This window comes from Podarcis tiliguerta, assembly GCF_965153285.1.
Source record: "Podarcis tiliguerta genome assembly, chromosome: 1".
Classification (NCBI taxonomy): Eukaryota; Metazoa; Chordata; class Lepidosauria; order Squamata; family Lacertidae; genus Podarcis; species Podarcis tiliguerta.
In genome coordinates this window covers 66,530,216-66,557,737 of record NC_139534.1, presented here as the reverse complement: position 1 = coordinate 66,557,737, position 27,522 = coordinate 66,530,216, and the positions used below count along the sequence as shown (strand labels likewise).

At 45.8% G+C, this 27,522-nt stretch overlaps 2 protein-coding genes across 3 annotated transcripts in view; one reads left to right on the top strand and one right to left on the bottom strand.

The window, feature by feature from the left end:
- The window catches only part of RRAS2 (RAS related 2), a 32,738-nt gene extending 21,847 nt beyond the window's left edge, over nucleotides 1–10,891 (bottom strand). The window contains exon 1 of one of the 2 annotated variants that reach the window (XM_083411083.1): nucleotides 10,478–10,891. In XM_083411083.1, coding sequence (XP_083267209.1) covers nucleotides 10,478–10,582 — 105 coding nt within the window. In that variant the 5' untranslated portion in view covers nucleotides 10,583–10,891. Of the gene's footprint in view, nucleotides 1–9,836; nucleotides 10,293–10,477 lie in introns of those variants that run through there. The other variant, XM_083411084.1, reaches the window with a different exon arrangement.
- RIC3 (RIC3 acetylcholine receptor chaperone) overlaps nucleotides 1–27,522 on the top strand; it is a 513,554-nt gene that overhangs the window by 307,104 nt on the left and 178,928 nt on the right. The window lies entirely within an intron of this gene.

Genomic DNA, 27,522 nt, shown 5'->3' with positions numbered 1-27,522 from the left:
GGTGTTTCCAGCGCCGATCGCGCGGGGAGCGCGTGTGCACACGCTATTTCCAGTGCACTTCCAGGTCAGAGGAGCACCAGAAATAGCTTGTGTGCATGTGCACAGGCCTCCTCTGACCCGATGTGCACCAGAAATAATGCTTGCACATGCGCCCAAGCCATTTCCAGTACTCCTCCGACCCAGAAGCGGGCAGCCACGCAGCGCAGCGCTGGTAAGAACAGGTGTGGCAGCGGGCCGCGGGGTTACCACGGACCAGATAAATGAGTCCCTTGGGGCTTATCCGGCCCGCAGGCCTTAGTTTAGGGACCCCAGTTATAGAGGCTCCACGTTCCTCAGAAGCAGTGTGAAAATTCAGCGGCAATCCACCACTTCACTGCCCATCTCCAACTGGGAATAAGGCTGCACCTCATCCATTCATCTTTAGAACATTTCTAATTTACCCTTCATCATAACTGATTTCAATGAGACATAATACAATTGAAACTCATCGCCATTACACAATAAGAAATTCACTTAAAAGCAAGACACATAAATATAATTAGTGGGTGCAGTGCAGAGGTGCCGGAACTCACCACGAACACCTCCCTTGCTCTCTTAGAATAGCAGTGGCACCCACCTGAGTTCCAGCAAGTTCCGGCTGGAAAAAAAGCCCTGAGTGGGTGTATGAAATGAGTATTATCCACTTCTGTGCAGAAAATACCTCAATTTAAAGTTACCTCACACACAATTCACTCCATGATTGTTATAATTTGCTGTAAATATAAGGCTGGTGCCGCCCCCTACATACAAGAAAAATATTCTCTGATCTTTCAAGTGGCACAGTCTGTAGCAGTAAACATGGATCTCTTTCGAACTCTGAGCCCTCTCGTGCTACCTAGTTAGCAAACTCTCCCCCAAGCATTACCACATCGTTATTTGGTGCTGTTGCAGTTAACTGCGTAAGCTGCAATCCAAACTTCTGTTTTGTTTGTTTAAATGACAATCACTCAGTCCTTCTGATACAGGGTGTTAAAGCTTCCTTTCAAGAGGCATGGATTGCAACCAAAAACCTCCACTGATATTTTTAGCTAAGTTTTAACAAGCTTTAACCACTTCCTTTACCCCATCGCAACAAACCTGTTCAAAAAACAATGCAAAGTTTCAAAACTGCCTGCTTTTTAGAAGGCCCCTTAAAGTAGAGGTCACTACTTCTGCAAGACACGAGGGCATCTTGTGCTCCTTGAAGGAAATATATAAACATAGCAAGATCAATAGACAGATTCCACTCCTGATTGAACATCATTACTGAAGCTGGCAAACCAGGAGCTCTTAAATTGATGAATGTATTAAGCTACCTTATTTAAACATGGGTCCATCTTGAAGCAGCTCTCATGCAGCCCAGCTGTCCAAGAACCTAGAGCCTCCTACACAGACAGAGCCTGTGTGTTCCAGATAGTTCATCTAGAATATGAGGCTCCCAGAATCAGTTCTGCAACAGATGTAACAGTATGATTGTGATAGCCAAGAAACATGGATATCCATTGGAATCGGGCAATATACAGTGTGAAAGTATGGTAGGTGTTAACTGCCATTCTCTAATCAAGAAATCCACGATGTCTTGTGGCTATTGCTTAACCAGAAGAGCCTCTGGTTTGGGGACACGCACACTATTTTGACCCCTTTCGGCTTTTAGTCTAGTCACGTGGCACCGTGATAGACCAATATATCACAATGTCTGAAATAAGAATGGAGTTGTATAGAGGCATTGACTGGTTTCATGGTTTTTCCCACATCGTGATTTTTGCAAAGTGCGCGCTTACACACACACACACACACACACACACACACAATGATTTGTGACATACAGTGGTGCCTCGCAAGACAAAATTAATTCGTTCCGCGAGTTTTTTCGTTCCACGAGTTATTTCGTCTTGCGAAGCACCACTGCATTTAAACACTGACAACGGCGGGGAGGGGAGGGGAGAAGCAGGACAGCTGCCGCAGCCGGTACCTCAGACTCACCCGCGTGTTGTGGCCACCATGCGACGTGGCTGCTGGAGGGCGGCGGGGCTCAGGAGCGTGACTCGGCGGAATCGCCACCAGGGAGAGAGAGGCGCTGGTGGCAACGGCTCTCTGAGGGGAGCGCGCAAGGTGGGTGGGCAGCGGCGCGAGGCACCAACCGTCAGCGGGAAGGTGGGAGGGAGCCGGAGGAGCGGGGAAGCGAGCGTGCGTGCGTGCAGTGCGCATCGCCATGACACGAGAGGCAGGGCCGTTTCGTCTAGTGAAGCAAGTCCTTAGGGAAATCCGTCTTGCGAAGCACCTCAGAAAACGAAAAACTCTTTCGTCTTGCGAGTTTTTCGTCTTCCGAGGCATTTGTCTTGCGGGGTACCACTGTATTGCCAGGTCAAAAATTATGCAACTGATATCACAATATGGACTTCTAACCAGTTTTGGACAATATATCAATATATTGCCCAGCCCCAATATACATTACCACCTGCTTCAGAAATAAAAGTAAATTGTATCTGGATAGTCTAAGCTAGAACACCAGTAACAGTGACTCTGGTCAAAATAGTGTGTCAAAACAAACAGATGCTTTATAAAAGAGGAATTTTACATATTTAGGATTTGTTGGTTTGCCACATCATGAGAAGAGAAGACTCCCTGGAAAAGACCCTGATGTTGGGAAAGATTGAGGGCACAAGAAGAAGGGGATGTCAGAGGACAAGATTCAGATTCACTGTCACTGGGGATATTAAATTAACTATAGCTAATCAGCAGAGTGCACAACAATGAGCTTTTATTATTTATTTATTTCCCACCCTTTGCCGCAAGGTCTCAGGGCAGGTTACATAAACTTTAAAAAATCAAAACAAGTTTAAAAACTTTTAACTGCTGTTCTACACATGCAATTTAAAGAAAAATCAAACATGAAGCAACACATTTCTAACATTTTGTATACACAGACGAGTGTACTTTTGGAATATTGCTTCTAATTAATAGCTACAAACTGTTCAATTTAAGCCTAAATGAACTAGGAAGCAAGCAACTGTTTGCAGTTTCCCCTTTAAAAAAAAAAAAGAACAGTTGAGGATCCACTAACCCCTATTCCTTTGGGCACAGAAACTCAGAAAGTTAAGAGGGTTAAGTGGGAAGAAAATGCAGGGTATATTGTGACAAACCGGTGCACGACAGCTGGGGGAAAGCTCTGCAGCAGCTGCATGCATTCTATAGCATAACCAACACCACAAAGCAACTTATCCCTACCTTATCCCAGGCTAAAGCAAAGAGTCTATTCAGGTTGCTTTTCCAAGCAATTTGCTGGGATTTGGATACTCAAGAACACCAGTGGCTAATTGCATCTTAGGCAGCTTTGCACTTAGCCCCTCAGATTGAAATAGCTACCCTGGTCTCAGTTGTGCTTAATTCAGGTTGTTCTGGGAATGGAGGAACACTTCCTCCCCTTGGATCAAATTGGAGGTGCGCTCTGCTCTTGCAGATTTGACCGGGGATGTCCAAAGTCAGCCATACTCAGGAGTAGATCCTTCGGAATCTACGAAAGCAACAAACTTAAGCGACTTGTTTTTTTGATGGTTCTGCTCAGAGCATGTCTTCGTTGCATACCGCCCAGTGGTCACAGGAATTTTTCCAAAGCAAATATTCCCAAGAAAATAAACAAGAAAATAAATGTGCCTATTACAGAAGCAGCATCCAATAACACTTCTTCCATTTCTGGTAGACCTGGTGACTGTGGGGCAGTGAGGTGTGAGCAGACCTGCCTCTTGAGAAACTGGTTGTTGCCAGGTCTATTCCTCCATTGTTTCTCAGCAGGCAGACCTGCTGTCTATGCATGACCATCCAGATTATATATTTCCACCTGCTATTTTTTGTTTGTTTGTTTGTTCCCCAGGCTCCCTGCACCCTCCTTCCCTAGCCTTAAGTGCACTGCTGCTGCAATCAATGTTACTGCCCCTCCAACAACATTTCTCTAGAACACACACAAGACAGGGTAATGCTGGGTTACACTTCAGGGTTGTTGTGAATATAGACATGGCTTTTGGTTATTTTGCAGAAGGCAATGTTGCAGAAGGCATTCTGCACTCCAGCGGGTGCAGAATGCCACTGCGAAACTCCTTACAGGGTCCTCACTGCGGGATCACATTCACCCGGTGCTATACCAGCTGCACTGGCTCCCGGTGGAGTACAGGATCAGGTTTAAGGTGCTGGTTTTAACCTTTAAACCGCTATACGGCCTAGGCCCCTCGTACCTACGGGACCGCCTCTCCTGGTATGTCCCACAGAGAAACTTACGGTCTTTAAACAAAAACATCTTGAAGGTCCCAGGCCACAGAGAGGTTAGGCTGGCCTCAACCAGAGCCAGGGCTTTTTCGCCTGTGGCTCCAATCTGGCAGAATGCTCTGTCACAAGAGACTAGGGCCCTGTGGGACTTGACATCTTTCTGCAGTAAGGACAGCAACTGCAAAGCCCCACCTTCTGCAATATGGGTATAATAAAGATGGACTTTATCTGCATTGGCACTAGCAGGACCTGAGCACAAGTGGTTTCCAGCAAATGGTATTCAGAAGCATTGCTGCCTCCAAAGTATAGCTAGTAACTAGCCCTATCCTCCATGAATTTGTCCAGTCTTCTTTTAAAGCCATCCATGTTGGTGGCCACCACTGCATCCTGTGGAAGTGAGTTCCACAGTTTAACTATGTGCTGTGTGAAGAAGTACTTTCTTCTACCTGCCCTGAATCTTCCGACATTCAGCTTCACTAGATGCCCCCCATGAGTTCTACTGTTAGGAGAGAGGGAGAAAAGCTTCTTCATGCGATGCAGAATTCTATACAGTGGTACCTCGGGTTACAGACGCTTCAGGTTACAGACTCCGCTAACCCAGAAATAGTACCTCGGGTTAAGAACTTTGCTTCAGGCTGAGAACAGAAGTCGCACAGCAGCTGCACAGCGGCAGGAGGAGGCCCCATTAGCTAAAGTGGTGCTTCAGGTTAAGAACGGACCTCCGGAATGAATTAAGTTCTTAACCCGAGGTACCACTGTACACTTCTGTCTAAACTGAAAAGCCCCAAATGCTGCACCCTTTCCTCAAAGTGGGGTTGCTCCACCCCCTTATCATTTTGGCTGGCCTTTTCTGAAGGAAACTGCCTCCCCATTGCAGATATCTGTCTCTCTTGGAAGTATTTGCCTTTGGAGAAATCTATTTCCTGGATTTCCTTCTAAGTCATTGCTTTAGGTCAGTTTCATCCCTTATTCCAGTCAGGATCTTTGCAGCCACAAAGAGCACAATTTCCTTTTTGGGTGGGGTATTTTGAACTCAGGAGAAAAGCACATTTACTCAGACATAAATCCTACTTCACTCAGTGAAGCTTGCCTCCCAAGTAAGAGTGCATTGAATTCCAGGCTTAATTTCTTACAGTATGTCAGTGGTGTAACCAATTTGGAAATTACAGAGTTCAAAGGATCTATACCACTTACTGCAGAAGTAGCTGCACCTCTTATGAGAAATGTTATGCAGATCCAGCGGGAGTGCCCAAAGTCTCAAGTGCAATCAATTACTGCACCTGTGGAACTGAATATGATCAATGACCTACGCCTACAGAAGCCTTCCCCAACAAGGTGCCCTTCAAATGCTTTGAACTACAACTCCCAGCCAGTATGAGCAATAGTCAGGAATGATGTGAGTTGAATCTGGAGGGTGTAGAGATCTCCTGCATGCCGAAAGAGCATGCTATGAACTAAGTGCTATATTAACTTTAAACAGATAAAGCTAAGCCAAGTGATGCTGCTAGTACTTTTCCTTACTGCTCCAACAATTAAGCACTAATCAATCACTGAGATTATCCTGCAGGAGCATTGTTAGTTGCTCCAAGAGTTGGCAAGGCTCATTTGACAACAACAAGAAACCAAACCATTAGTGGTGTCATCAGCCCAGTCCTATAGAATACTCTGCCAAAAGAGATTCAGTGGGTGCGTTCTGAGCCAAGTTTTAAATGCCTGCTGAAAACTTTTCTATTTCATCAGGCTCATGCAGGCAATCTTTCCACAATAGTTAGCTGATTTCTGATTTTAACTTCTCATATAGTTGTTGTATGGTGCCATGCACAATTGCTGAAAGCCACTGACATTTTTAAACGAATAGTGAAATATAATTATTTTAATAAATAAATACATAAAGCAATGGAAGCTGCTGTTTGTTGCAGCTATGACTATATGAATTTCATTTATTCACATTTCATCATCTTGCTGCTTCAATCCATAACAAAAAATGAACGAGAACTTCAGTCTAGTATGACCAGGACAGGCTAGAAGATGAGGATGTGGCACTGATACACTCGTAGTGGAATGCTGCACAGGAGCATGGCAGCAATGAAAATCTGCAGTTGACGCAAAGTTTCATATATTAAAACCTAAAACAACACCTGCCTCTGAATCCAGCAGCAAGCTACATCTACTCCCAATGGCAAGACACTCTTTGCACTGTTAAGAGGTCAAACTGTGGATCTGGACACCGCTCAGCAAGTGCCAAGTTTTATACACTCCTGGGATGTTTCACACAATTAGTTCATTCTTGTCTTCCCTGCCAGAAAGATGACAGTGTCTCTTTCCTCCCTCCCCTCCCATCTCTTGCTACAGAAAGGAACTGGGGTTAGTTTGTACAGTAATGATAACTTTATCTAGCCCCGGAGAGACCCTGGCTTACAGTTAGAAGAACTAAATGAATGTTTATAGTGGTTACAGAATCAATTATGAAGAGACTTGCTACTTGGACAATGAATGCATTGTGAAATGCTTGGCATGATTAAGGGTACCATGAACACCCCCCCCCCAAAAAAAATGATCTAGATTTTTCTGCTGTTACTATGAAGCCACTGTCCAGGCTAACTAACCTTACAACGTTTAAGAAAGTCAGTTTTGATTGCTGCAGCAGAGGGTGAAGGCATTTGTAAAATAAGCTTGGCTGAGTAGTCACAATACAACACTCAGCTTGTGTAGCTTTAGTCCATAGTGATGCATTGCTATAAAAGGCAGTTGCTGATGACAGGTACAGTTGTGCTACTACTATGCAGTGTGGACAAAGACTGCCACCAATGCAAGCACAGCTGCACTTTCACAGCAGCCAGCTTTCAGAAGAGAGTTCTGTATGCACTGCAAAGCAATTTCAAGGCACAGGGCTTTATGAAAGCCATGATACTCCTGCAGCCGAGCACCTAGGTTAAGCCCCCCAAATCCCACTGTAGATGGCAAAGGTTGTGCAAGTACATCTGAGGATTCACTAGCACGTTATATCAGACCTTTATCATTACTCACAGGGTTTCACATGCAATGAAAGCAGCAGCCTTACTAAGCATTGCCCAAGAGCAAAGTAGAACATTTTGCCACTGCGTATGTTCCCCTTGTACCACAGCAACATGAAATCACACGTCAACTTGCACTAAGTGCTATGCAAGTTACATCAAAAGTAGAACTAGAAATGTTCTATTTTGCCTCAAGCCTAGACAAAGCAAACTGAGTTTAGAGTACTTTAATTGGCTATGGTGAGCAAAACTTATTTGAAGTCAATTAAGATGTTTGCCTGAACAAAACTTTCGGGAAATCTTCACATAGCTGATTAGAGCATATTCGGAAACCCAATACACACATTTTAGCTCACCATTAAAAAAAATAAGATACAGAATAGCTCACTTATTCCTCATTTCTATCTAGAAAGCAACTCAGACTGCTTTTGACGCTGTGTTGCCCGAGTGAAATCTAATGAGCAGTATCAGCTCATCAGCATCAGGAATTTAAAGTCAGTCGTTAAATCCAGCTGCTCTGATCTCATCTAAAGTCACATGTACTTTGCTAAATGCAGGTATGTAGATTTAGATATTTTAATGGCACAACAGTGGAGGCTTACTGCACTAAATTTTGGAGTATGATTCTATGTACTCGTTTGGCCTCACTGTATCAAAAACCAACTTTGGAAACCAAGTGATGCATCTAGCCCACAAAAGCTTGCATCCCTGCTAGCCTTTATGGTGCCATAAAACCAAAGTTGTTTTGGCCACAGCAGACTGACATGCCCACCCCTCTGGAATGTAAAACTACACAGGGGGATATATAGCCATAGTCAGCATCCAGACAGTACTATCTATGGAAACTATACAAAGTCTGAATGGTAATCTGTCAACTGTAGCTTCAGCCATGCAGGGATAAACTAATTATCTCCATCCACTGGCAAATATCCACCAATAAGCCACACAAAATGGGATTACAATTATTCTAAACCCAGCATTTCAGAAAAGGCAAGCTATTCAGATCTTTGCTACCATGCAACAGCAGTAGAAGACAGCAGACATTCAAACTGATGAACAAACCCAACATTATGTGTAGATGACCATAAACAGCCCTTTAACTCAAAGCAGGGCTGTAAATGGATACTTTTATAGTTGCACTTTGGCTTCCATTTTTTTCTCCGTCAGTCAAAATGAAATCAGAAGAGAGTCACAACACAGCAACCGTCAGATACATTTCAATTCTGAGTGTGCTTACTCAAAAGTAAGTACCACTGTGTTAAATGGAATTGACCCAGTAAAAATTGCATAGTCTTGCAGGCTTAAACAGAAGTTCATTATTTCAAATCCTAGATAAAGACAAGTTTGGGGGTGCATTTTATACATTCCATGAACTAATCTAACAGTTTTCCCATCTTCAGAATGCGGCCGTGCAAGCAATAGGCTTCAATTTATCTTTCAATGGGGCTGTGGAATTCGTCATTAATATGCCAGTTGAGTTAGAGACAGTGAAAGACATATGCAAATAGTATGAAGTGCCTGATGGCTGCCCTGAACTAGTAGTCACAAATTTTGTGCTCCAAGTGCAAAGATGCACAGAATCAACCTGTCTTTTCCATATCCATCTATTGCAAAATGAGCTAAATACGACACAGAATCTAATATTTCTACTACCTCTTCCAAGCATATACAAATCATGCTTCCCAAGCATTAACAATTCCCAACAATGCAAGGTCACCTTAGCTGAAACTCAGCTTTTCTGTGCACAACCACCAGACCACCACCCTCCTTCCCATCCCCTCTACGGCAACGTAACTTCACCTGCCTTATACTGCCTATATAACAAGAATTTTATTTCCTGTTCCTAGTTTACCCTCAACATATGCACACAGATATTTTGCTAGCTCCTTTGAGGTTTTACTGCAACCAAGGAGCATATGAATGTTCTGAAACAAATAATAAAAATAAAATACACACAAAAGACATCCTGAAATTGTTACTTTGGCAAGAGACCATTTTCCTCCCACTTTAACACATAAACGTGGAAGGCACACTTCAATTCAAGGTCCTCCTGCCCTACAGGGCTTGGGTACGCGGAACAAGAGCAGTCAATCTCCTCATCCATTCAGAGCCTTAAGCAAACATTACATCAAGGCTGAAAACCTTAAATAAACATTGCATCAAGGGCTTTTTTTATATAAGTGTTCGGCCTTTTCCCCCCTCCGTTTCCTTTTAAGCAGCGGCTTCCACTTTATCACAAAGTATTTTCCTACTTATATGCCCTCAAGCAGATGCCGATACTCTCCTACGCAAATAATACGTACTTTAGAGCTCAATAAGCATTACCTCTTTAGGAGAGGTTACCTGGGCAGAGGTAACGCGCCCGTCACCTGCCAGAAGCGGGATTAAGAAGGAAGAGAGATTCTTAACGCATCGCCTTTGCTTGGAAGGATTTTGTTCCATCAAGTATGATGTAAGCAAAAAGTCAAAACATCTTTGAACACACGCCAAAGCTCATTGGCTGCCAACGCGGCCGGTTCCCAGACAGCGCTTAAAGGAACATACCTGTTGCAAAGCAAATTCCTGGAAAGGCATCCGAGAGCAGAGATTTCGCGCCGACACAGCCTGAAGCTACGGGAAGCAGCCTCGGTGGCCGGTGGGCTTCCTCGGAAGTAAACCCCGCCGAGTTTGGGGGGCACTTATCCAAGGAAGGCGCACGCGGCAGCGCCCAGGGGACGGACCCACATCCAGTCCGAGATCGCCCAGCCGCGCGGAAGCAACGGGCCGAAAAACGTCTCGCAGAACACGGCCGCCCCGTCGAAGTTGGCGCGGGGAGCAGGACCCAACCAGCGGCACACCCCCCCCCCCGGCTGTGCGCGCTCCCAGGCCCCAGGAGCAGCGTCGCCGCCAAGCCGGCGGGCAACCCCTCCCTTCGCCCCCAGCCACCCCGTCCAGGCTCCTCTGGCCCCGGGCAGCGCCACAGGCCTCCCCGGGCAGGAGGCGAGAGGAGCTTCGCCCCTCCCAGCAGCGTCTCCCGTCCAGGCGCGCGCAGGCTCCCCACACGCCCCAAGGGGGCCCCCACCCTGCAGGCAGCCCCGCGGAGGAAGGGGAGGGGGCTTCGGCCGCCTGACGGGGCCGCCGCCGCCGCCGCCCCACCCTGGCGAAGCACAGCAAGAGGCGCCGCCGCCCCCTCGCAGGCCCCTCACCTGGATGAACTGGATGGTGAGCGCGGACTTGCCCACTCCGCCGCCGCCCACCACCACCAGACGGTACTTTTCCTGCCCCGGGCCGTCCCGGCAGCCCGCGGCCATCGAGGAGGAGCCCAGGCCAGGCGAAGGCGAGCAAGGGGCGCCGCGGGCACCTCCCGGCCCGGGCTAGGGGGTCGCTGGCCGCCGCCTCGCCGCTCCGGGGGCTGCCACCGCCACAGGCCCAGCGAGGGGGGACTCCGGCCAAGGGAGGCGCGAGCGAGCGAGCGAGGAGCCCAGGCGGCGGCGGCGGCGGCTCGGGGGCAGCTGCCAGCTGCAGGCTCCTCCTTTTCGGCGCGGCAGCTGCGAGCAGAGTGAAAGCGGCAGCAACCCCGCTCCGGCTACAAATGGCCGTCAGGAGGTGGGCGCCGGCATGCAAATAGATTTATGAATATGCATGAGCTGGGCGGGAGCTTCTCCCTTCGCCAAGCGGGGCACCCGGCGCCTGGCGAGCGCGGTCTTGCTTACACACCGAGGCAGGCCGGGGGGGGGGTGGCCTCTCACACGCGCGCGTCCCCTTTCTCAGTCTCCGCCTCCCCCGCGCCTCAAATTCCCACCGTGAGTTTTTTGCTGAAGGGACTTGCATTTTTTATATTTCGGGGTTTTTTTTTTAGAAGTTGCTGTTGCAAAGAGAGAACTCCTATGTTTTGCTGTGAGAACCGCTTTGCACATCGTTTCGGTCACTCCGGTTTTTCGGATGCGTTGAAGTCGGCGGCGAGCCTCGCGTCAGTCAGCAAAGATTCCGTTTGCAACCCTCGGCCACGCAAACACAAGAAGTGTTTGAGCCCCTTGGGAGAAATGGATTTAAGGGTGCTCTACAGTGTCACGAAACTCAAGGAGCATGGCAATGATGGTCCTGGTACAGGGCAGGAGGGTGAGGACCCCCCAGGGCATCACTGCTTGGAGCCGCATAGCCAAGGAGTTCTTCAGGCTCCGATTCCTGCCAGCCCACTTGACCACTACAGCCCTTGGCATGCCCCCAGCCCCATAGCCAGTCACCGTGACTATCTCTCTGGCACCATGCACCTATGGCAACAGAGCTGGCCTTTGAATGAAGCAACATGAAGCAGTCTGCTTCAGGCTGCAAGATCCACAGGGACAGCAGATTCAACCCCCCAATGGATCGCCCGCAGCTACTGCCAGAGAAGAAAGGAGAAGGGGCAGCTTCCGGGTTCCGGCGAGATCTTGTAGGGCTTTTGCAAGATCTCACTGGAAGCTGTCGCCACAACCGGTTCTCCAGCATTGCCACAGGCGCCCCACCACCACTGGAGAAGTGAGAAGAAATGGCGGCAGTGGCTTCTGGTGAGAACCCTGCCTCTTGCAAGACTTTGCCAGAACCTGGAAGTCTCAGGTGGCAAAATGAGACAGACTGTATGGCAACCCCCTTCCATTCATGCTGCCTCTCTCCCACCCAGCTGCCTGCCTCCACCATGCCCCCAGTGCAGCTTTCCCCAGTCCCTCTCCACCCATTGGCTTCCCCCAACTGAACCTTCACAGCTCACTAGCTGTTCCCTCACACTTGTCTGCCCCTCTGGCACCTACTCTTGAAATCCAACAGAGACTGGCTTCCAGATCTTCCTTGATTGAAAATGGGTTTGGCTTCTCTCTTGGACTCCCTACCTTGCACCCAGAGGTGAGTGTGCTGTGCTCCTGCAGCCCATGACCCTGAACAGATGGCCAGTGCGATCATCTCAGCTGGTACAGAGCACTTCTTAAGGGGAAGCAAGAACCTCACTTCTCCTTTCCCTTTCCCTTCCAGCCATCTGTGAATTTCATGCAATATTAGCAATGGTGTTTCACTAGAAAGGGTGCTATGACATGGGTAAAAGACCAAAGACAGCCCCTTTCTGCAGCATTCAAAGGGCATTTGATGCACTGTACAGTAATTCCATGTATTCTCACAAACCTCTCTATGTTGGTGATCTAGTAATTCATAAAGCACGATTGGACACACAGCTCTGTTAGTCTGCCCTTCTTTCCTGACACTGCGTAACTGCTGTGGTGATAACAATGCACAGCACACTGTTACAAGACCAGGCCAGCTGAGTTATTTTGGCATCTGAGGTAGGAAATTCCACAAGCACCTTTCCCTCCCTCCCCAACGTAAAAAATACAATAATAATATTTCATTGCTGTTTCATGACACCCAGAATCAGCTACTTGCAGTGACCATCTCACTCTCCTTCATGGTAGGACTGCCGCTGCATAAAACCACACATAAGGTGACAACCCTTTGGCACAGTGGCTTCTAAACTTTTTCACTCATGGACCACTTGAAAATTGCTGAGGGTCTTGATGGACCACAACAATTTTTCTGCCTCTTCTAATGTGTGATGCTAGGGGCTGCATGATTTTAAATTGTATTTTCACATACTTGTGCTAAAGCAGGCTTCTCCTTAAAAAAGCTCCTGGCACAACAAACCAGTTACACTGTAAGACATCACAGCATCCCGGGTCCCTCTCCCCCCTCCACAATCATTACTCTTATTAAAAGTTCAGTTACTTCAGGGAGAGTCATATCTGGCTTAGACAGGAATGTCAAAGGCTTGGTAACTGCAACAGCATGCAAAGCACAGCATGCGCAACCACTGGTAAGTCTGCAGCACAACTGAATTTTTACACACTGATGTCAGCAACATAACAAATGAATCAGTTGTCACGTTTGATGTTACCACAATAATGGGAAATCAACTCATCATTAGCAATGAATTCTTCAGTGTATACTAGTGACACCGCCAGCTTTTCCAGCAGTAGATCGTATCTCAGTGATTGATGGTTACTTAGAAAAACACACCCCAGGTCTTTCTTTTCTGTTTTTTTTTTTAATTCCTGAGCTCAACACCTTTATGAAACTACACTTTATCATATTCAGGTAGGATAATAATCCACAGAGTTTCTCTGGGGGTCATGGATGTGGTTTGCTGATTTATTTTCTTAAGGTCTGGTCCAAACCCCAAATCCGGTGGGCTGGAAGGTGTTAAGATGTGGCACATCTTCCCACAAGCTGAGAAGAGCCTCATCAGGGCAAATATCACCTTCTGGCAGAAGCCCACCACACAAAACCACACCTGCTGGAGATCTTCCTGGCATAACTTCCCCCAAAGGACCATGCTGGGGACAAAGATGATCCAGGATACAAAGAGTTATTGACATATGGGGTTGTTGATTTATCTTCTTCATTTCCCTCCCCTGACCCACCATCTTATTTTTGTCTACCTCCCCATAAATGTAGCCATGTACATTTATTTCTGGGAGGTTTCTTTTGAGAGCTCTTTAATGGATGTGTATGTCACTTTCTGTCTCTGTCTTCAAAATGGAGTGACTTGAGCCCTGAAAATTAATAGCTACAAATAAAATAAATAAATACACTGCCAATAATGTTGTGGTGCCTGGTGACATGAACAACTCCTTATATCACTTTCACGGTTAGTTTTTAAAGGCATTTTATAAAGAGAGCAACTTATTGGTTGGTTGGCATCCATATCGGTCTCCGCAGAGAGCAACAGTTGCTCGTGAAAATACAAGCTGTTTCATCCTTGTTTTTGTAAGCAACTGACAATGAGCTAAAACCATACTTTATTGAGGCAATGACAAATGACGGATCAATGTTGTGCTGGGCATGCTGGCATGCTGACTTCAGATCTGCAAATCCATCCCCAGAAAGGAGGGACCCTAAGCAGGTCAACTAGGCATGTGTGTGTATTCAGCATCTGCCCACCTGTTTAACTATCAAACAGAAGTGTAGGTGCTTTTTATCTCAAAGAAGAATGCAGGTGAGGAGAGAAAAATCTGCTCCCTCCCATCCCTGCTGAATCCAGCCAATCAGAGGCAGTTTTAGGGTAGCGCTGCCTGTTTGGCCACACTGGGCCCCATGTTGCAGGGGGTGCCACAACAGTGCTGTTGTCAGGCTTCAGGAAATCTGATCCCTCCCCCTCACGGCAGGCTGCCGGTAATAGAGAGAAGAAGCTCTTACCAATGTCTTTTATTCAATGTTCACAGAGAGACGCTTAAAAATGTCGCCTCTTGGGGTAATGGCGTTGCTCCAAGTAATGTCCCCGCCCCCCTTCCCTCTCAGTTGTCAATAGCACCCTTCCGGTGGCTGCTTAAGGCCATTTGCCTTTTAGTTTTCTGCTCCACCACTTTCACTGTTCTCCGGGTCCTGGGAAAAGCGGGGTTTGGAATGCTTTCTAATGATAACGTGTCAGCCTGCTGCTCCCCCCCCTCCTCTTCTCCCATTCTCTCCCAGCTTTGCCCCTCTTCTGTCTCAGAGCCATGACCTTCTGCAAACCACTGTTGTCAATCTATACTGTCTTCCTCTTCTCTGGGAGGTGCAGGTGTGGGGATTCCACCATTACTCCTCAGTCCAGTCCTTGACAGCTGTAGAACAGAGTGTGAGATATGGGGGGCACCAAATTTTAGCATTGCACATGGTGCCACTGAAATTTGAGAGCCAATCAGAATTCTATAGAAAGCCTACAAGTAGGACATGAGTGCAACAGCACTCTCTCCATGTGTGATTCCCAGCAACTGGTATTCAGAGACAAACCTCACTATACAGTGGTACCTTAGGTTAAGAACTTAATTCGTTCTGGAGGTCCGTTCTTAACCTGAAACTGTTCTTAACCTGAAGCAGCACTTTAGCTTAATGGGGCCTCCTGCTGGTGCCGCGCCACCGGAACCTGATTTCTGTTCTTATCCTGAAGCAAAGTTCTTAACCTGAAGCACTATTTCTGGGTTAGCGGAGTGTGTAACCTGAAGCGTCTGTAACCTGAAGCGTCTGTAACCCAAGGTACTACTGTACTTCAGTGCCGTAAAAAGCCCCCCTCCCCACCCCAGTCCTACTCTGATACCAGCTTAAAGGATCTGTGTGATGAGGCAAAGCAGATTTTGCTCCCCCACAACACTCCATGTGTTCGACTTTATATAAAAACCAGGCAAATGTTGTTGTTTTTTTAAAGTAGCAAGCTATTCAGCAGACGTAGGTTTGAGGTTAAAAAAAATACAGCTTGTCTTAACATGTTGTATTTCATTTCCGTCTCACCTTTATCCTCCAAGGAACTTAAGGTAGTCTACATGGTTCTCCACAACCACATGTTATCCTTGCAACAACCCTGTAAGGTACATTAGGATGGGAATCAGTGACTGAGCCAAGCTCAAACTTCATGCCTGTGTGAGGACTTGGCCTGTGGTCTCTCAACCCTCTAATGAAAGAGCCTGGGACAATGGACACGATGCCCCCTCTCCCATTACATGACTGGACAGGCAGTTGAATCTTACTTCAACACTGGCAGTGGGATTTCCAGTGCACTTGGCAGCCAGGAAGTATGTGATGGGCCTGTGGTGTACATAGATTTGCTCTCCAGCAGAGGGGAATGGCCAGTGGTCTCAAGAAGAATGTCTGGGAGATTGTCAACTGCTGCCACCTGAGGCGCTTGCCTCACTCTACCCAGCGGTAGGACCACCCCTGGCCAATGTCAAGTCAAACTTAATATTATTTAGTAGAGGGAGTACATGCAATTGGTTGAGAGTTGCTAAATGCTAAGCAAATAAGAGGTGACAAGTGATGCATACATGGATGCGTGGGCCAGCTTAAATTCTAGGTGGAATGAAGCCTATGGCAGCCAAAAGAAGCTAAGAGACAAGAATTCAAGACAGGCAGCAGGTGGAAGGACATGTTCACAAAGGGTGCATGGTAGGGAAAAATGGTAGAAAACAAGCCTTCAAAGCAGTTTGAGGGAGGGAGGGAGGGCAACGTGGTTGTTCTGAACTTCTGAGTAAATCTGATAGCCTCAGATTTATCAGCAGCCTCTTCCTCCTTCCTTCTGCTGGGGTTTGCTGGGAGGCTGAAGCACAAGGCAACAGAGACCCAATCCCGTTATGCCTCATTGTCTCTGGTTGGCAGGGCACATTTGAATACCAGATGGTACAAACAGAACTGCTGGAGTAGACCATGTAATCCAGTACAGTCGTACCTTGGTTCTCGAACTTAATCTGTTCCATGAGTCTGTTCGACTCCTGAAACCATTCGAAAAGCAAGGCACGGCATCCGATTGGCTGCAGGAGCTTCCTGCACTCAAGCGAAGCTGCATCGGATGTTCGGCTTCCGAAAAACATTCAAAAACCAGAACACTTATTTCCAGGTTTGCAGCGTTTGGGAGACGATTTGTTCGACAACTAAGCCATTAGGGAACCAAGGTACCACTGTACTCTGTTTTCAACAGCAACACCTCGGGGAAGAACATGGATGGGGCACAAAAGGACCAGTCCATCTCTATTGAAAGGGAGGGAAGTCTGGGACAATAAGCAGAGCAAGTCTGAAGAGTTACTGCTTGCACTCTAAAGAATCTTATTTCTTTTTCCTTAGGCTGTGTAAAGCTTTCTGGCTGTAAGTTGTGTAACTCCTCAAAGCGTGACACACACATGATACATTTACAGAGAAGTGTTGGGAGGAGGAAGGTGGCCATGTGCTTATGCCAGAATTATTATTGGCTTTCATGGGGACCATCCCCCAGGAATCCACACACAGAAGAAAGAAAGAAAGAAAGAAAGAAAGAAAGAAAGAAAGAAAGAAAGAAAGAAAGAAAGAAAGAGGTGGTAACAACTACCTGAACTAGGTCCCAGTGGGAGAACCCAGACTTGCTTGTGAGAATGCCACAAGAGTGCGGGGAAATCCAAAGTAGCTTCCAGGCCTGTGGCAGGATGTGAGAAAGTGAAATCTAAACTAGGACCACAGGTCATAGACAAGAAAGGATTTTACCCCAAGATGGGGCCTTGACAAGTCTGTGAATCTTCCTTCTTGTGTAATGGTGATTTTGGTAATGGTAATGATGTTGGAAAATGTCAGCTGCTTTACATATTTCCTTCTAAAATTAGGCCTGCTACAGATAAATCCAAGAAAATCAGGTGATTCCCTGAACTCTAAAATATGAAGCTAATGCTGAGTCCCACAAAAAGACCATTGATATATCTTAATAAGGAATTTGAGGCTTCTTTTCGCCATTACTGTTCTTGTGCTCTTATTCTTGGCATCAACATTTGAAAAATATTCATGCAAAGGGGTAGGTTTTCCATTACTAACAGTTTTGCAGACTAAAAGTTTTGCAACACCAGTATCAAACAAAGCTCCTTTCCATGTGCAGCCATTATTTGTTGCTCTTCATCCCTTATCCCATTTAGCAATGCAGGAATTTTTTGATGATTCCTCTCCGATGATACAAGCCAATGAGATATTTCAAGCTGAAAGAGTCTGTGCTCTTCTGGAGTGCAGAGTGCCCAGTCATTTGAGGTTCGTTTCATAATGGTAATTTTTTAATAATTTATTATTTATACCCCACCCATCTGGCTGGATTTCCCCAGCCACTCTGGGCATCTTCCAACAAAATATTAAATATTAAAATACAATAGTCTGTCAAACATTAAAAGCTTCCCTAAACAGGGCTGCCTTCAGATGTCTTCTAAAAGTCTGGTAGTTGTTGTTCTCTTTGACACCTGGTGGGAGGGAGTTCCACAGGGCAGTTGCTACTATTGAGAAGGCCCTCTGCCTGGTTCCCTGTAACCTCAGTTACAGTGAGGGAACCACCAGAAGGCCCTCAGTGCTGAACCTCAGTGCCCGGGCTGAACGATGGGAGTGGAGACGCTCCTTCAGGTATACTGGGCCAAGGCCGTTTACGGCTTTAAAGGTCAGCACTGAGTGATAATTGGCCATATTGGCTGCATCTAAAGATGGTTTTTTAAGAAGCGATTTGATAACCGCCTCTTTCAGCGTGTCTGGGAAGGCTCCCTCACAGAGAGAAGCACCCCGCGAAGCCCATTGCCCAGCCCTTCCCAGCTAGCTTTTATAAGCCAGGATGGGCAAGGATCAATGAGACAGGTAGTTGGTTTCACTCATCCAAGCAGCCTGTCCACATCCTCAGAGGTGGAATTGATCCCACACAACTTGACTAGACAGGACTCTAGCACCGTAGCTGTCAACTTTTCCATTTTCTTGCAAGGAATCCTATTCGGAATAAGGGAATTTCCCTTTAAAAAAGGGAAACATTGACCGCTATGCTCTAGCACTCTCCCGCCCCGGCCCTGCTCCCACGGTGGAGTCTAACTCTTCCCGAATCTGAGCAACTTTATCTGCAAAAAACTTTGCATAATCATTGCAGGAGATCTTGTGGCCTGTACTGGGCCCCGATGGAGCAGGTGGTTCCACTAAATTGCGAACCACCTGAAAGAGTCTCCTCCTTCTGTTTTCTGTAGATGCAATAGAGGCGGCGAAGAAGACCCAGGGTGTCATCTACCTGGCTGCTGGCTGCTGCTTCAGCTCCACCCGATTCAATCATCTGCACCCCCTCTTATCCCCATGAAGCCCCACAGCAGAGGTGGCTTCCCAGTTCCCTGCAGAGCTTGCTCATCAGAAATAATATTTTCAGCGTGATTAATTCTCCCTTCCATTTCTAAATCTCTCCCCCACAACTGGCAGAATGTCTCCCAGTCCGTGTTGTTACAGAAATAGCACGAGATGGCATATGTTAGTGTAATTGCTTTAATTGATCATTTCTCTTCATTTGGAGAGCGTGCTTGAGCTCTTATCCCTGCAAAATGAAATTTAAATGGAGTTCATCTTCAGATGGCAGACACAAGTACAGGGAAGCACAGGAGACACTGCCAAGAGCAGCCCTGCCAGAAGGCAGGGTGAAGCCTCAGCTTCAGGCTGCAAATGGAGGCACAATTAATGGAGGAGCTCCGTTTGACAAGTACCTAAACACTGTATCTCTTTAAAAGTGCCTTGACTGCATCATGCATGCTTCTCTGGTACCAGGATGGAAAGAGGGGCATAACGATACCAAGAACATGACCCTTGCACACACAAACAACAGTGCATTGCACACAGACACTCTTGAGAAGTCCCGTGACATTCTGGATGCATCATGCCAAGAAATATCAAAGATACCAGTGGATTGGGTGTGCGTGTGCAAAGGAGAGTGGCTGGATATTGTGTTGTTGTTTTTTACCTTTGCAGAATCAGGTACATCTTCTGATCAGAGTATAGACATTTACTGATTTGTTTTCATATTTTGCATTCCTTTTCATGTCTATCCCACCTACATTAGTTATTTACAGGGCCACAAGGAAGATTATTGCTGAAACATGATTGAAACGCTTCGGGCAATTTTGTTGCAACAATAAAATTGGGGAAAGGCCATAGCAAAACAGCTTGCCTCCAGGTTTCAGGTTCAAGGTTCAATCCCCATCTTCTCTAGGAAGGGCTTGGGGAGATCCTTGAATTCTGGAGAGGGGCACCCAGTCTTAGAAGACAAAGGACCAAGCCCAAAGGATCAAGAGTCTGACAGCTTCCTGTGTTCCTTATAAGCAACTACTTTTGAGCACCAGTCTAAGGATCCACCCCCTGCTGTTTTCAGCTTCTAGCCCTTTTCCCTTTTAGCTGGATTTCATCTGCACAGTGAGAAGGCTAAGGTTGCCCCTTTATGGATGAGTTCCCTCTTTTTTCCCCAAGCACTGGACTCTTCCACACATCCTCTGAAGGATCTGTTTTCTGGGGAGGAAATAGAGCACTCTCAGTGATTTTGTAAAAATGTTTGCATTTGCACACCTATACTGTATTTTTCCGTGTAGAAGACGGTGCTTTTTGCTATTTAAAAAAAGGGCAAAAATTGGGTGTCGTCTTATACATGGATAGTGAATGCAGAGGGGGGACATGCAATTAACAGCAGCAGCAAGCAGGAGATTGGGCGGGTGATTGGTGGCTGCGGCAAGGCCTGCTGGCGATTGGCTGTGGCTGCGGCAATTGGGTAGGTGATTGGTGGCTGTATCAAGTGGGTGAGTGGGCTGTTGGTGGCAGCGATAGGGCAGACAATTGGCGGCTGTGGCGAGGTGTGCGATCAGCAGTGGCAGGCAGGCGGGTGAGCAATTGGCGGAAGTGACCTCTCCCCCGCCCCCCAAAGCTAAACAACTTAATTTCTTAATTTTGGGTTTAAAAAAATAGGGCTCGTCATATACATGGGGGATTCTTATACATGGAAAAATACGGTATATTGTGGAGGGAGGTTTAGGATTCAGCAGCAGGCATGGGAAGTACCAGTAGCAAGAGAGAACCAAGAGGAAATTCCTTCAGAACATACAGTCTGAGAGCTTAGCAGGGCACCTCTGCCAAGGCTCTGTCACCAGCCTCTAGAACCACCACTTAAAAACTACTTATTTACTGCCCTCCAGGCTGCACCTGCATTCCATGTATCAGGTTTCTAAGCAAACCCTAAGCATGGCATTAGGCTTTTTGGCATCCTCGTTTCCCTATAAAATGGTCACTTGTTTCCATTAAGAAAGAATCCTATGAATTGCAGCAGGAAGTGAATGGAGGCGGAGTGGGGAGGAATGATCTTCACAATGTGCTATAAATTTATCTGGCCACACTGCCTCATCATGCCATGTTGACCATATGAACCTATAGAGAAAACATGGTCAGGTTTGATCACTAGGTTTGATCCTTCCCAGCTCTCTGATGCTAGGACACTAACCTTTCAAACTAACATTTTGTTGACAACATCTGCATCTTCTCAAGTGGTATTCCTGGTGTCTTTCTTTTCCCTTTGTAACACCAGTTAGTTGAGCATCTCCTCAACTAGCAGAGAGCTGGTTTATGTCACTGAATAGATTCACATTGTACTTTGTTCACGATACTTTATTGATTTGTTTATTTGTGCCTTATGCCTGGAGAGAGTAAAGTCCATAGCTCAGTGGTAGAGCACCCTCTTGGCAAGAAATTCCAGGTTCAATCCCTTGTGTCCCAGCTGGGGCTGGGGAAAACCTTCATCTGAAACATGCTAGTCTGTGTCTGACTCGGAATATAAGACAGTTTCAGTGCATGAGTTTCATGAGCATCTTCTGTCGTCCCACCCACAAACCTTAAATTTCTATAAAAACCAATGGAAATCATAAGGCAAATCATAACAATAATGCAGGAATTCTGAGGGATTTTGAATCTCCCTTCACCTAAAATCTCATCCGGAGTGTCAGTCTTGTATAACTGGTGCGTTTGTTTCCAGCCTGAAATGCATGCATGCTTGCACACTTATTTATTTAAAGCATTTACCAGCTGCTTTTGCATTTTTTAAAAAAATGTTCAAGGCAGCTTATAATCACAGTACATTCTCATTAAAAAAATTAAAACAAAAATTAGGTTCACAGAATCTGTTTGGATCTGTTTTGTGTAAATGGAAAAAACACAACTGAAATCTATGGGGCTCCTACAAAGCAAACTGCTCACACTGAGCAGACTTCTCTACTTATTTTCCTTGATCATTGTCAGCCATCACTGCTTCAGGGTAGTTTTTACCATACTGCTTTACAGTTTATATGCTTTCCTTTTTAAAAAGGAAATTCATCTAGTGAGTCAGAATCCCTATAAATGTCAACCCAGAGCTTAATGTTGTTAAGGTTTAAACCGGGAGCTTCATCTAATGAAATGAAATCCTTTTTACAATCTGGGCTTCTGAGTCATGATCAGGTGAGATCTCGGAAAGGTGAATAACCACAGAAGCAACTTTTCTGGGAAAACTCAGAAGTCTATTTCTGATGTTTGCTTCCATCAGTGTTTCTAAATGAATATTTTAGATTATTCTACGTAAACCGCTTGGAGGTTAAATTTTGTTGATTATAAAAATTTCAGAAGATAAAATAAAATAAAAAATTATTAAAGCACCAGTGGGAATTTCTTATATGGAAGGCTAGTTGAAATCAATGGGATCCCATGGGACTTTGTGCAGGAGAAATGTCCAGAACTCAATGTTTTCAAATAATTCTGGGCACTGTCGTTTACCCCTCACAGCATTCCAATTCCCAGCAACCCTTAGCAAACTACAGTACCCAGAATTCTTTGAGGCTTCAAATGTGCTTTAAAGGTACAGTATCTACATAGTCTCATTATTTGAAAACCTTCATGTTTTTATTTTAATAATATTCATTCATAAGCAATGCTGAAACAATTACGAAAGGGGGGAAAGGTAAATTTTCAGGAAGACAGCAGAAGAACCCCAAAACCATGGTCATACAAGGAACAGCCACCTTTCCTGTTGTCCCGTCCTGTGCTGTGAGCATAGTTCAATAGTCTCTTTCAGTATAACATGACAAAACAGATGTGTCTTAATGCTGCTGCGGTGATCACATGATGTTCCCATACCCTCCAACATGCCACAAAGGAAAATTGGGACGTGCGTCTTTCATAGCTGTGCTCCCACACAAGTCATGTGACTCACACAAGAGTGTGACCTGCCCCCCAAATGTGCATCTTTTGTGGCCACACTCCTGTGAGAATCACGCAAGTATGTGATCCCTGAAAACATGCATCTTTTGGGGCTGTGTCCTTGCGAGAGTCAGGTGACTCATATGATAGCATCTTCTGGGGCCACGCTCTTGCGAGAGAGAAAATGGGACATCCCAAGATCCAATCAGAAGCAGGGATGGTTTCTATAATTCCAGGATGCTCCACTCAAAAGCGGGACACTTGAGGGGTATATGTTCCCTGTTCTCCAACATGGCACTACAAGAGGCTATAAAACTTCCCTTGCAGCACAGTATGGGAAGGCACAACATTGTCCAGTTGTCTTGGCAACCCAGGAGCCTTATACCAAGCGAGACTATTGGTCCATCGAGATAGGAGGTTGTCAACATGGCCCCTACCGCCCACTAGTGGGCATTTCAGGATTCTAGGTGAGCGGTAGGGGGTTCTATGGCACAAGCTGAATCCTCCTTCCATTGAGCACTGGTGGGCGGTAAGGAAATTTTACCATCAAGAAAGATGCATTAGTGGGCAGTAGGTATAAAAAGGTTGACTACCCCTGGTCTAGATCAAGTCAGACTGGGAACATATCAGTCCTACCTGGGGATGCCATTGATCAAACCTGAGAGCTTCTACATGCAAAGCAAATGTTCTACCCCTGAACTAAGGCCCCAGTAGGTAAAATCCTTTGCCACTTGGATGTTCCCTGAAAAAAATCACTCAATTGCAGGAAGGTACTTCATTGGAAGGGCAGTAAAAAACATTCTCTGTTTTTAGTTAGACAAAAATAATTACTCAGTCTTGAATTTGAAAAAAGAAGAGAGCAAAAGAGTGTCCAATGAACATAAAGGAACTGAAAATCCTAGAGCTGTACATTGGTGATTTCAAACAATAAGAGCATGGGTAGACAAACTAAGGCCCGGGGGCTGGATCTGGCCCAATAGCCTTCTAAATCCGGCCCGCAGATGGTCCAGGAATTAGCGTGTTTTTACATGAGTAGAATGTGTTCTTTTATTTAAAATGCATTTCTGGGTTATTTGTGGGGCATAGGAATGCGGTCATTTTTTTCTTCTTCAAAATATAGTCCATCCCCCCACAAGTTCTGAGGGATAGTGGACCGGCCCCCTGCTGAAAAAGTTTGCTGACCCCTGAGTAAGAGCTCCCTCATTTTCTCTTTTTAGATGTCACCAAAATATGAAGCTGGGAGCGAAATATGAAAGGGTGGTCGAAATGACTGATCAGGGACTTTTCGCTCTTGAGTACCCATGATATGTCATGACTCAAAGCCAAACCCTCCACTACTGAAATCAAAAAGCTGTTAATGTTAGATATTTTGGTAGAGGGTCCCACCCAGATGTCTTGAGCACATCTCACAAACCACCAACACCGGTTGATCACCCAGACTTGTGTGAGCAGCTCCAAACGCAGTAGGCAGGTGTGGATGGGCAGTAGTAGGTTGGGTATCTCAGGAAATGGCAGAGCATTTGGGATGAACCTTAGGGGCTACAACCACAACCATCGGAGCTGTCCTTGTTTATGAGTGGAAGTAGAGGTAATAGTAAAAATTAACTGTAGTGTGCGTGGAGAAAGTATGCAAAAGGCAACACAGCGCAGGAGTTAAATCCAAAGCAGATGGGAATGTGCAAGCATCCCTATGGCTCGTCAACTTCTTAAAGGGATCCCTGGTAAAGGTAAAGGGATCCCTGACCATTAGGTCCAGTCGTGGCCGACTCTGGGGTTGCGGCGCTCATCTTGCTTTATTGGCAGAGGGAGCCGGTGTACAGCTTCCAGGTCATGTGGCCACCATGACTAAGCCGCTTATGGTGAACCAGAGCAACGCACCGAAACGCTGTTTACCTTCCCGCCGGAGTGGTGCCTATTGATCTACTTGAACTTTGACGTGCTTTCGAACTGCTAGGTTGGCAGGAGCAGGGACCGAGCAACGGGAGCTCACCCCGTCACAGGGATTCGAACCACCGACCTTCTGATCAGCAAGTCCTAGGCTCTGTGGTTTAACCCACAGCGCCACCCGCATCCCTCGTCAACTTCTTACACCCCAACATTTACACCACTATCCTGACTCTGAAGCCAAGATTTAGGTCACTACTGGAGAATGAATGGCCCTCCAGACTCCAACTCCCATCAGCCCCAGAGAGCATGGCCAATAGTGAGGAACGCTGGGAGTTGTGGAGGGCCACAGATCCTTTATTCATGATTTAGGTTGTTGTGGTCACTGGAATCTCTGAGCTAGTGTCAAACATGCTACATTTCAGTAAGTCAGCAGGGATCATTTTCCCATGATGATATTTAGGTAGGGAGGCACACAAAAATATATTAATTCTCTTCCTTGTAGAATAATGGATGAAAATCAGTGCAGTATAGCAGACACATATTCAAGCTCTTCCCTTGGATAGCTGAAAATTAATCTAAATTAAGGGACGTTGTTCTCAGAAATGACACGTTCTGCTTCCTCCAGTAATGACCATGTTGTGGAATGAGCTACAATAGCTCGGATATGCTCATGGGAAGAATTCAATTGAGTGACCCTATAATGATCCAAGACAGCACAAACACAATTAAGAGAACCATAGCATTCATTAATGAATGAGAGCATTAGGAAAAGAGGAAGCTGGAGCTCTGTTAATGAATGCTCATGCCATTTAGGAGCTGAGGAGAGAGTTACTTAACTTGTGTGTTTTGATGCTAGCAAGTGAGGTTCTTTGTTGGAATCAGGCATTTATAATGGACACTCTTTTAAAAGTCCCCAAATTTTAATTTCATTGGAGCTAGTATTGCATCATGTAGGGTATGCAGAGCTGTAAACATAATCCTAATAAAAATGTAGCTTGCTTTTATGTTCTTAAGCCATTTAAAATTGCTAAAAATGATAAAAGCCCCCCAAATGCACATTTTTAGTACAATTGTGCTCACAGACCCCCATGCCATGTATGATGCAATGTGCTAGCTCTAGTATATTGAGCTAGTAGAATGGGTTATTGCCATCATGCCTTCCTTGTGAGCTTCCTGGAGTCATTTGATTGGCCGTTGTTGGAAAAAAATTCCTGGAGAAGATGGACCTTTGGGTTCATCCAGCAGGACTCGTTCTTGATGAAGCAGGCCAACAACATGGTGAACCTTGTGTTGTGGACCATCATATAAATCTCAATGAAAGGAAGGATTCCATTCTTTGTTGTTGTTTAGTCGTTTAGTCGTGTCCGACTCTTCGTGAACCCATGGACCAGAGCACGCCTGGCACTCCTGTCTTCCACTGCCTCCCAGTTTGATCAAACTCATGTTAGTAGCTTTGAGAACACTGTCCAACCATCTCGTCCTCTGCCGTCCCCTTCTCCTTGTGCCCTCAATCTTTCCCAACATCAGGGTCTTTTCCAGGAAGTCTTCTCTTCTCATGAGGTGGCCAAAGTACTGGAGCCTCAGCTTCATGATCTGTCCTTCCAGTGAGCACTCAGGGCTGATTTCCTTAAGAATGGATAGGTTTGATCTTCTTGCAGTCCATGGGACTCTCAAGAGTCTCCTCCAGCACCATAATTCAAAAGCATCAATTCTTCGGCGATCCATTCCATTCTTAGACATCTTTAATAAAACAACTGGGGGTGACAGGCATGAAATGCATTCCACCCTATAACTGGTGCTCTCAGAGGTTAGCATTTCACTGGACTCAACCTCTTGGGTTGTTTTTTTTCTGGGGGAGGATTGTAAACATAAAGCAGTTTAACATAAACCTTTTGAACAATAAATACATAAATTGACTTGCAAAGTTTCTGTATAGTTCACCAAGAACAAGCAAGTCGGAACAGTTGTTCTCAAGTTACAGAACAAAAATTAATAACCACTGGTGATGTCAATTATTTGGAAACGGAGAACATCAATATGAACAACACCCAGGTATCTTATCTACTCTTCCACCTCTCTTTATTTTACTGGCATATTGTGGAATGTTATTTGATCCTGGAAAGAACCCTTAACGACAACACTTGGTGAGTCCCCCCCCCCCAATCTCTACAGGTGGCAAGGCACTGATTAGTTCAGAGGCAATTCTTCATTCCTTCCTTAAATTACAAATCACATCTCACACTGTTGATGCATTCGTTTCCATAAATAAATGGACCTTACTGACTCACAGATGAATGCCTTCATCTGCTCCTCATGCCAGCCTGCTGACAGAACAGATTTATTTGGTACTCCGACACATCATAATTATCCTTTCTAAAAGCGACAACGTTCCTATGGCAACATTTGCATTTTAGTATTTAAGATCTCACGAACATTCCAAAGTGAGAATATGTGTGAGGAAGAGTACCGGGGGGGGAAAGGAAAATTCTGAGCTGTCACTTATGAAGGAGGTGGCATAAAAAGCCAGGTGCACTTGTCTATAATGTGAGATGTTCCGGCATATCTGGAGGAACACAACAAATTTCTGGTATGCACTTGCAGGAGAGTGTTTAACAGTTTGTTTTTAATATGTTGGAAGTGATCTGATAAAATGCCATTAGAGCCTAACACTGAGACAAGGCATAGATTCCAATGGGAACCAGATAAGACTTCACAGGAACTACCTTCAAGGAATGTACACCTAGAATTAAGAACCTAAAGAAATACCTCACACTGACATTTTGGCCTTGAGTACCGCTTTCAAAACTGCCCTGAATTTTTTTGTCTTAGAATGCAATGCTGGGTACAAGGCTTCTATTAGCCAGATTAAGACGCT